This window comes from Chiloscyllium plagiosum, chromosome 36 (assembly GCF_004010195.1).
Source record: "Chiloscyllium plagiosum isolate BGI_BamShark_2017 chromosome 36, ASM401019v2, whole genome shotgun sequence".
Lineage (NCBI taxonomy): Eukaryota > Metazoa > Chordata > Chondrichthyes > Orectolobiformes > Hemiscylliidae > Chiloscyllium > Chiloscyllium plagiosum.
Genome location: NC_057745.1, coordinates 4,190,494 through 4,201,212, shown reverse-complemented (window position 1 = coordinate 4,201,212; position 10,719 = coordinate 4,190,494). Strand labels below are relative to the sequence as shown.

Sequence of the window (10,719 nt, the reverse complement as noted above, 5' to 3'; positions counted from 1 at the left end):
ATGCTGCCTGACCTGCTGCGCTTTTCCAGCAACACATTTTCAGATCTGATCTCCATCATCTGCAGTCCTCACTTTTTCCTTTAAGTATCTGAAGCCCTCCCTCCTGCACCAGCCCGCGCAGGCACGTGTTAAACTGCACTCACTGACTGTTCCTCACCTGTTTCGTGGCACCGGTAGCAAACCTGAGAACACTACTCTACTTGTCCTGCTCTTCAGCTTCCATCTTAGCTCTCTGTAGTCACTTTTCAGATCTTCAATCCCTTTTCTGGCTACGTCATTGGTCCCATTATGTACAACATTTCTGGCTGCTCACCCTCCCTCTTCAGAATCTTGTAAACCCGATCAGCAATATCCTGGATCCTGGCACCTGGGAGGCAACATACCTTCTGGGAGTCCCATTTCTGACCACTAAATCTCCTGTCAATCCATCTAACTATTGAGTCCCCTACCACTCGCGCTTTTCTATTCTCCCCCTTCCCTTCTGAGCCACAGTGCCAGGCTCAGTGCCAGAGACCTGACAATTACGGCTTTCTCCTGATATCCCACACACCCCAGAATTTTCGTGTCAAAGCTTATCCATATGCCATCGCTTTCATCTCTCTGTCTCATCAAAAGACCATTTGAAACCTATATAGGTTTAGCCATTTTCTTTAATAGCTTGTCTATTCTGATTTGATGTCTACTAATATCCCTTTCGTAGCTCCTTAGGACATTGATCATTTGAAAGGCACTATGCAAATTAAAGTCGTCACCTCTGGCCCAAACCATACTAATGTTGGATGTGCTCAACAGAGGCTAAGAGAAGGGGTAAATCAAACAAGCTTCTCAATGCTCTGCAATCACGAACTTCCTGCTAATTAGCCAATGCAGCTATGGAAGAAGTCTGCAAATGGGGAGTGCATTGCACTCACCCTAGAGGATCAGCAAAGGGATGAACTTGAAGGCAAAGATGAAGAAGGACCTGCACCAACAAACAGAAATATAAATGCGCTCTCTCTCTGCACACATAAATAAAAACACATTCAAATAACATCAGAATGAACATGGAATTACAGCCCTTCCTTTCCATTATTATAACAAAGTACATTAATCTATCACACCAACCTTTCTTTGGTGAATATATAAGGAATCAAATTCTGCTATACATGACTGCACAGTCCTGTATTTACAGTACAATAAGGTAGCATGATTACATTTTCACTCCAACCTTGTTTCAGATGTGTGTTATGAAATAAACTAATAGCTTGGAGGCAAAAATATGACTTGTTTTCTATTGCTGCCAAATGATGTAATTTCGTGCTGGTAAAACAACCTAAAGCCTTTTAGAGTCTGTGAACACTAACATATGCTAATAAGCTATAAATGACTGGTTCAGACGGGAAATTCAATTTTTCTTATTGCATTTTCAAGTACGTAAGTAGCTAAAACTGTGCAGTAATATGTAGATGTGTAGGTTTGATGTTTAATACAATTGGGCAAAATCAGTCACTTTAATATAGATTCTGCTCATCCGAGTTTTCAGAAATATCTCCGAACAGCTTTTTTTCACTTGTCGAAATGAGCAATTAATGTTATTGTTGGTCTTCATACTGCACAGATATAAATATAATGGTGCTGCAGCTAAAATTAATGCAAATCGTTTCAAGCCTGCACAGACGGAATGACTTCAACTCTTCTGTAAAGTAGAATGGTGGGCTTGGTTTACCTTTTCTTCTTAATTTTCTCTCCTCTCCAAAAGTTATGGATTAATTCTGGGATTTATTAGCAGCACTTCACTCTCACACCAAGCTATCATTTCATCATGACAGTGATGGAATCTTGAATCAGAACATCACATGATTTTGCCTTCATCCAAAGTCTTGGCTCAACTGTCACCCAAGCTTAAGATCAGTAAAAGCCAGCAACTAAGAACACAGAACTTAGATTTTGGAGTATTTGTTGAATAGTGATGATTCTGATTGACTCTAAAGAAAGTATCTCATCTGAAGAAAGATAAGATACCAGAAGGAATTGAATGGCTTTAATCTTGCAGTCCAGTATACCTATCACTTTTAAGAAATGTAAGGAGATTTATTTTAAAAATTCTTCCTTGGAATTGGGGCAACACTGGTAAGGTCAGAATTTATTAACAACCTGTAGTTGCCCACAGATAGCAAAATACCCAGCCTTTGACTTGCTCCAACAACTATAGCATTGTTGTGACTGATCCAGTTAAGATTTTGGTCAATGATGGCCCCGGGGGTGTTGCTAATTAGAGACTTTGGGTATTTTAGAGAAATGTTTAGACATGCTCTTATTAGAGATGGTCATTGCCTGACACTTGTGTGGCATGACTGTTCCAAGCGTGGATGTTATTCAAGACTTGCTGCATGTGGACAAACTATATTTCATTATCTGAGGATTTACAAATGTTTACAACCATCAGGTTACAACCTTGTTTCTGGCTTAGTGATGAATGACAAGGTCATTGATGATACACTTGAAATTAATTGGATCCAGGGAACTGCCCTGAAATTTTCCTGCAGCAATGTCATAGAGCTGGGATGATTGGTCTGCAACAGCTTTTGACTCAGGTATGCGTCCAGCAACTGAAGTCTAGTCCTCTTCATCCATAGTGACTATAAATTGTCAACAAACCCTTGGTGCCACTCTCAGTGAAATACAACCTTGGTTTCAAGGACAATCACACACATCCCATTGCTGGAATTTGACCAAGACTCTAATGATATCATAGAGGCAAGTGGTCGATTGGAATCTAAACTGATAATCAGTGAGCAATTTATTGGTCAGTGAAATGTTATTGAAAATTGTTTACTTCTAAAGAAAACATTTTCAAGTCAAATTTTGCACATTTGTTGTAAGATGCATGTATTTTAAGGAACAAGAAGAATCATAAGGCCAATGTTTGTTGGAGAGAAATCTAATCCAACCACCTTCTCACCATGATAAATCACTGACACCATGCCCCAACCCATGTTCAAAGGGAATATGAGTCAAAGGATCAACATTATAGTATTATGGCTCCGTCTCCAGCCAATATTTCCTTTACAAATATTTCACAATCATCCACCATATAGGTAGCCACACTGAACACAGAATTTGAACTGAAGCAAGGTCTCGTACAAGGTCAAAATAGCATGCTTTGTCTTTTGTCTTTTACATACACCTTGGTATTCTTTTTGCTCTAGCTATTGCTGAACAGCATTGGTCAAGAAACTCTGCAGATTGATGCAACAGAATACTTAAATCTCTTTATTTCTCCCTCCATCAGCCTTAGTGTATGACTGTAAATGATGGATACATGTTTTGTATTCACTCACATCTGATTGTCTAATAATCTGTAAGAGAGGCCAATGACTTTTAACTTAATGCTACTCTTGGGGAAAAAAAAGAAAAAACTGCAGTTTTTCTAATACATTCACATAAAATCTACTCAGTAAGAACATGGTAGATGATGAACTTACTTGTGTTCCAGGGGAGATATATTCAGGTGCATTCCATAGCTGGATACCATGGTACTTTTTGTTCAAAGATGGGTAGACAACAGGCTTCTTTATTATTTTGTTGACACCCATTGAAATAGGACTAGATGAAAATAAATTACAAGAGCACTGATTCATTATATGATTTTTTTGTGGCAAGAAATAGTTTATACCATAAAGTATTTCCTTCTAGCATCATGAATAATGAGGGCGAACAATCAAGCGTTGGGATCTGCAGACTCCATTTAACACCTGTGAAGGTGCACATTTATGTTTAAGTTCTATTTTTTCACCTTATAATTTTGAATTTTTGGAATTTCTCCATCTTTAAATATCTATTTTTTTCAGTTATGTTTCTTCCTCTCTCCTTCAGTCATTGGCATTGGATTTATTGCCACATACTAATCTTCACACAAGTCACCCACTTTATCTGTGTGAGTTGCAACAATAAATACTAACAGACTATTTAAATACGAGGGTGGGTAGGGCATCTAAGATGAAATCTGGTCCTATCATTCCCTTAGGCCCACGCATGCTCAATTCATGGCATGTACTTTGGAGCCAACAATCCTCCAGAAAAGATATAACTTACCAAGATCAGTAATCGTTGCATGAATGGGATTTTCCTTGAAAACTCAACCATCGAGATGATACTTTAATTATATTCACAAAATCCCATCTCCTCAATAATATTATGTTTCAACCTGTGTTATCTACCCAAAACAAGCTGTTAACTTCATGTAACAAACAAAAATACTGCAGATGGTAGAAACCTGGAACAAAAACAAACAAATGCTGGAAACAATGCTGGTAGCAACTGTGGAGAAAAAAGATGTAGAATTAACATTTCAGGTCAAATAGTCTGCATCAGAACATAGGTTTAGTGATAAGTAATGTCTTGTTTGAAGACGAATTCGAGATAGAAAAAGTAGTGAATTCTCATTCAAAGTACTCACCCATTTTCTAAAAAAAACAGGAATTTTTCAGTTGTCAAGTCAGTCCTATATTCTGGCTTCTGTTCGTTCCAATGCTGACTCTCCTGGAGGCATGGAGATGCTCTGATTGATGGCATCACAAAGCAGTCCATGAGATAGGGAAACTAAACCCTGAATGCCTTTCCATAAATTAGGCCAGGCCAGAATTTTATCCACTAAAAATAAAATACTAGATATTGGAAATCTGAATTAAAAACCAATTACATGCCTGTCTCTACAACAAAAGCAAAATACAGTACATGCAGGAAACCTGAACTAAAAACATGTTACATTTTTATCTCTCTTCAATTCCGATGAATGGTCATTGGCCTGAAATGCCCACATTGTTTTTCTCCACAGTTGCACCTTACCTGTTGACTATTTCCAGAGTATTACCTGTTCATGTTTTTATCCACAATAATGAATAACACTGCCACTATTTAGGCATTTAAAGACAATGAATTGGGTTGGGATTAACAAAATGAGTCACAGTACTTACGCAGGTAAAGTGTGTGCAGCTGACATATCTTTGTATTCCAAAGCAGGAAGGGTCAACACTTGGTTATTGATTACATTAAGGTATTCTGCTGCATGACTCTGCAACATAACAAACTTTGTTCAGCAAGTGGCAACTCAGGAATTATTTTCAAATCAAGTCTGTTTTGGTTTGCATAGGTCACTGATAGTAGCTTTCCATTATGCACTGTGTGAGATGCTGGCATCAATGAAAATACTATGTACACATTCTCCTTTCTTTTAATTGCAAAACTAGATTCTGACAGTTTTCTTTGATTCATAAAAGGCTGAGGTCTCCAAAATAGAAAGCCCTGTTCTTTTCCAGTCAACTTCAAATAATAGCCAAAAGATTAGACAGGAAAGGAATGATTATGGGATTGAGCCTTTATTTTCTCTCTGCATGTTGCATCTTCAGTGGCCTAAATTTTGCTAATCACAGATCTCCACACATCTGCATTGTTAGCAGGCTTTCCATGACTCCATGATATGAACAAGACGACAAGGCTGGCTCCAAAAAATATACTTCAACCAGGATAGGGGCTTAACATGCACCACTGGTACCATTAAGCACCACACTATAACCATCCAAGATGAATGGCTCTATGTTGTCTGTTTTATTGGAAATCATCACCTTAATTTAAAATGATACACTTTTCAGATTCAGTTTATATAATCCAAATCTTTTGCCTATGCACAGTTCACAGTTTTTATGCTTACAATTAGAATGGAAATTATTTACATAAAATTACTTTTCTATAAATACACATTCTCCCCACCAGAAACACTACAGAGTCATAGAATCCCTACAGTGTGGATGCAGGTCATTTGGCCCATCGAGTCAACACTGACCATCCAGAGAGCATCCCACTTCACCTAGACTCACTTCACTACCCTACCCCTGCAATCCTGCATTTCCTCTGGCTAATCCACTTAGCTGCACATCCCTGGATACTAAGGACAATTTAGCATGGCCAACCCATCTAACCTGCTCATCTTTAGACAATGGGAGGAAACCCATGCAGACTTGGAGAGAACACACAAACTCCACACAGACAGTCGCCCAAGAGTGGAATTGAACCCAGGTCCTTGGCACTGTGAGGCAGCAGTGCTAACCACTTTGCAGCAAAGCAAAGTATTATCACCAGGTGAGCTTCTTTTATTTCTACAGTTATGTGGACATGAAAATTAAAAGGGATGCAATGAATGATTTGGAAATGTGAACTCAATCACACTATCTTGGTGCACTATTATCCTATCTCTAATCTCTTTTCATTTTAGATTACAGAGTCTTGACTCTCCATGTGAAATGTCATTGAGAAGGCCTGTTATTTTAAGATTTAGCTAACTGAATTGCCTAACACAAAGCGGAATGGGCAAAAACCCTAGCCATCACTCAAATTGAACAATACAAGTGAAGGTGAGATTGAGATATAACGATTAAATATGTCAAACAGAATTTTAAGATAAAAAGACTTGGAATGGGCTTCCCCAATACCTGATGAACTTAAAAAATGGGTCAGTGGATGTGTAAGGAAGGTCAAAAAGTGTAGTGTTGGAAAAACACAACCAGTGAGATAGCATCCGAGGAGCAGGAGAGTTGACATTTCGAGCATAAGCTCTTCATCAGGAAGGTCCTTTATAAAATACTATATTTTCTAGAGAAGCAGATATAACAGAGTTTTGTTAACATTTGTGCTCTATGTGGGTTTCCTCCCACACTTCTAGCTTCATCTAACTCATCAGATAATTTTCTATTCCTTTCTCCCTCCCGTACTTAGCTAGCTTATCCTTAAACATATTTATGATCTTCACCTCAACTACTCACTTTGGTTGCTAGTTTTACATTCTAACCACTCTCTGGATAAGGAAATTTCTCTTGAACTATTAGTGGTCATCTTATATTTATGGTCTTTGGTCTGGTCATATTTGCGGGTAAAAACAAATTCATTTGTAGCAATCTTACCAGATTCTTAAATAATCTTGAAGATCTTAATCAGATAACCCCTCAGTTTGCTCTCTGCTGGAGAAAAACTGCCAACCTATTTAATCTTTCTTAGTGTAGCCTCTCAGTTTTGGTATTATTCCTCTAAACGTTGTTTTGTCTTGTTTCCATGCGTCTATATCTTTTTCATAAAATGGAGAGCAGATTGTACTTGAAATATTGTTGTTATCAAGTTCAAAACACAGTTAACATAACTACAATTAATATGTTTAGTGTAGAAATAAAACTGCAGAACACTTACATCAGTATTCAATGCAGTTTTGTTTCTATTTTGAAATACAAGCTTTTATAATACTTAATCATTACTTGTGCTTCATAATATTTCTTATCTCTTACTTAGCACTGTAAACAAACCACCCTGATCTTGAACTATATAATTGTGCCATATTAGAATTGGCAACCATGCCAACAGACTAATTATAACAATGCACATTACTGTAGAACACTGTGTAAGCCAGCTCACAATAATTGCATCAACATGTTAAGAAAATGGTGTTTCATTATGCTAAAACTTGTTATATTACGTGCTACTCTAGTTGATTCAATAATTAACAATGTTGATTCAAATATGGGAAAATCAGGCTCCTGCTGCAGTACAATTTCTGGAACTGTGGATTGAAATGGCTTATTAGAGATCATTTAAGTTTGTAAAACAAAGCTTAGAAAATATTTATGAATGCCTCCCCAGAGTCTCCCATATCTATCCCGTGAAGATTTGCGTCATGTTCCATCTATTAGATTTACTATATATTTCTCTTCTTTCAGAAAGATGCCAAGTTATTTTATGGGCTCAGTACCTCATGCAAGTGGCCATTGTCATATGTGTCTTAATATTGAGTGCTGCCAGGATACTGCAACAACTGGGCAGCCTGCTTGATCTTCAGCTCACTTGGCATTAACACACCACTAACTTACATTAAAATATAACATATTTAGTGTAGTAAAATGTCACATGGTGTTTCACAAGTGTTATCAAATTAAATTTGGTATAAAATGATATGAGAGCAAACAAAGTCAACAAGTAAGTTTTAAGAAGCATCTTAATGGAGAAGATACATGTAGAGTGGTGGAAAGGCTTAGGAAATGAATTTGAGTGCTTAGGAGCTGAAGATGATGAGTGCACAAGAGACTACATTTGAAGGACTTCAGAGATCACAGAGGTTATAGAACTGGAGGATGTTAGAAAGATAAAAAAAAAGGTCATGGATGGATTTGAAAACAAGGATGAAAATACTTGTTTTGGATGAGATGCACTTTTCAATGTCAATTACCGAGTAATGATCAATAGCAAGGCCCTTGAGTGATAGCTTTTTTTTTCTCCTTGTTATCCTCAGATTAGGGTTAGGCATAGGAGTTCTGGGAGCAAAGAGGCCAGATTCTATGCTATGAATATAAATTAGCTGTTGTTTGACTGCTTTAAGAATTAACTTATATAACTACAATATAGAAAGGAAACACGCACATGCTATCACAGTTCTCAATCAAATAAAAGTAATTTTAATTGCAGTTAAAAGTAGCTCTGAAATAATGTCAATTTGAAGACTTAGGAAGGCTGCTGTGATGCTCTCACTGTAGAAAAACAGTGTGTCATGATTTAAAATAAGAATAAGAACCATAATTTGCAAAAAGGAATGCAAATGATAGATAGTGTGATCTCGGTAGTCTGTTATTATGCATGTTTCAGAAATATATTTAAACCGTACTTTACTAGATAAATCACAAATGAGTCATGATCATGCATTCATCTTGCACTGAGGAAGAAAATAATGTGTGATTAATGTAGAATTCACTGGTTCACTATTTATAAAATAACTCTCTTTTTCACCTATAATTTGCCATTTGCCTCTCCTGAAGGTGCTACCCCAGACTAGGATGTGCTTTCATGGCATTTTGCCCAAGCAAAAGGCCATTCTTCACATGTGAGCTCAGACAGCAAGTGTTTCAGAGCTCATCAGCAATTGGTGTTAGGATGGTGATAGTGTGGGGGAGGGGGCCACAGCTCAGTCCTATTTTCAGCTGCAGCAGATGTCACTGGATTTCAGAAGTTGCAGTATTTTAACTCCTAACACAAGAATGCTGCAGCTTACTGTATCACTTGTACCACCTCCTGCAATCAAACTTGTAGTCTTCTGACAGAAAGAGCACTTTTGTGATCTTTTCAAACACATTTACAATGTCACTATCCATGGCATGCAGATCAAATCTTTCCCCTGGTTTGAAGCTGATGTGTACAAGCATGCAGCGAACTGTAAAATAATCACACTCTTTTTTTGCAAATTCATAAATATGGTAGTACTTTTCAAATTAGTTTTATTTCTGCAATAGAAACAGATTTTTTTAAAAAGAATCAAATTTAGTCCAAGAATATTAGTTTTGGTGGCACTGGCCGCGGGGGACAAAGTAATAATTTCAGCTTCATAGCACCACTGTTTAGTTCTGTAATTGTGTAAGGAGCACATAGAAAATATCCCTTTGTTCCTGTACAAACTAACATTTTCACTAACCTGTAACCTGTTTTTCTCAATCACGTTGTTTCGTGCATTAATTATACATTTTAATTCCTTGTCAAACCAGCAGGGGGAGGTGGTTTGCCCTTCAGCTTGTCACTTTTTTTTGACTACTGAAAACATTGTGTATGCAGACAAAACCTGGCTTCTCCCAGCTCTGGTTTGGATGCAGTGCACCTTTGAAAACCTCAAATATATAAAAAATGTATCATACCTCACTTGGAAGCAGAATTCATGCCTCTAATTTTAAAACAATTCAAACCTACATTATTTATTCTTTCCCAGAGATGTTCCTGGCCACTAATTGTCTGGAAGAAATACAAAACTTATGAAATCATAGAACAGAAAGGTCTGGGTTCAAGTTTCACCTACCTCTGTTGTGTGCCATAACATGTCCATTAAAATTCATTAAAATTAGTTACAAAATCAGAGATTGGTACACCACAAAACATTGCCATTCAATGCATTAATTCCACTGGTTCTTTTAAACAACAATCCTGTTAGTTTCTAGGCTATTTCAACATAGTTTTGCCTTTTTTTATCTTTCACATATGTACTCAATATTCTTTTTGAGAGCTAATATGGAATCTATTCCATCATCCTATGAGGCAGTATATTCCAAATATTAACTACTTATTACATAAAAGGTTGATATTGTTGCTTCTGGTTTATTTGCCATTGTTTTGAATCTGTGCCCTCTTGTTGACAACCTTCCCGCCACTGTAACAGTTTATTAATTCTATTTAAACTCTTTATGACTTTCCACATTTCTACTAAACATCCTCTTACATTTAAGGCAATAGAGTCATAGAGTTATACAGAACAGAAACAGACCCTTGGGTCCAAATCATCCTTGAGGAGAAAGTGAGGTCTGCAGACGCTGGAGATCAAAGCTGAAACTTTATTGCTGGAACAGCACAGCAGGTCAGGCAGCATCTAGGGAACAGAAGATTCGACGTTTCGGGCACATGCCCTTCTTCAGGAATGTCCAAATCATCCTTGATGACTAGCTATCCTAAGCTGATCTAGTCCAATTTGCCAGCATTTGGCCCATATCCCTCTAAACTCTTCCCCACTCCTGTACCAATCCAAATGCCTTTTAAATTTTATATTTGTACCTGCTTCCACCATCTGCTCTTGCAGCTTGTTCCATACTTGCACTACACTCTGCTTGAAAAGGTTGCCCCTGAGGTTCCTTTTAAATTTTTCCCCTCTCACCTTAACCTATGCCCACTAGT

General features: G+C 37.4%; 1 protein-coding gene across 5 annotated transcripts in view; it reads right to left on the bottom strand.

Annotated features, from left to right (window-relative positions):
- Window positions 1-10,719, bottom strand: part of iqch (IQ motif containing H) — a 181,800-nt gene that overhangs the window by 165,157 nt on the left and 5,924 nt on the right. For all 5 annotated transcript variants that reach the window (XR_006309444.1, XR_006309445.1, XM_043677177.1 and 2 more), the window contains exons 3-4: window positions 4,956-5,053; window positions 3,465-3,585 (exon numbers count right to left, since the gene is read on the bottom strand). Coding sequence is in view for 3 of the 5 variants with exons in the window: in XM_043677177.1 (XP_043533112.1) it covers window positions 3,465-3,585; window positions 4,956-5,053 (219 nt within the window). In the remaining 2 variants the exon portion in view is untranslated. The remainder of the gene's footprint in view (window positions 1-3,464; window positions 3,586-4,955; window positions 5,054-10,719) is intronic.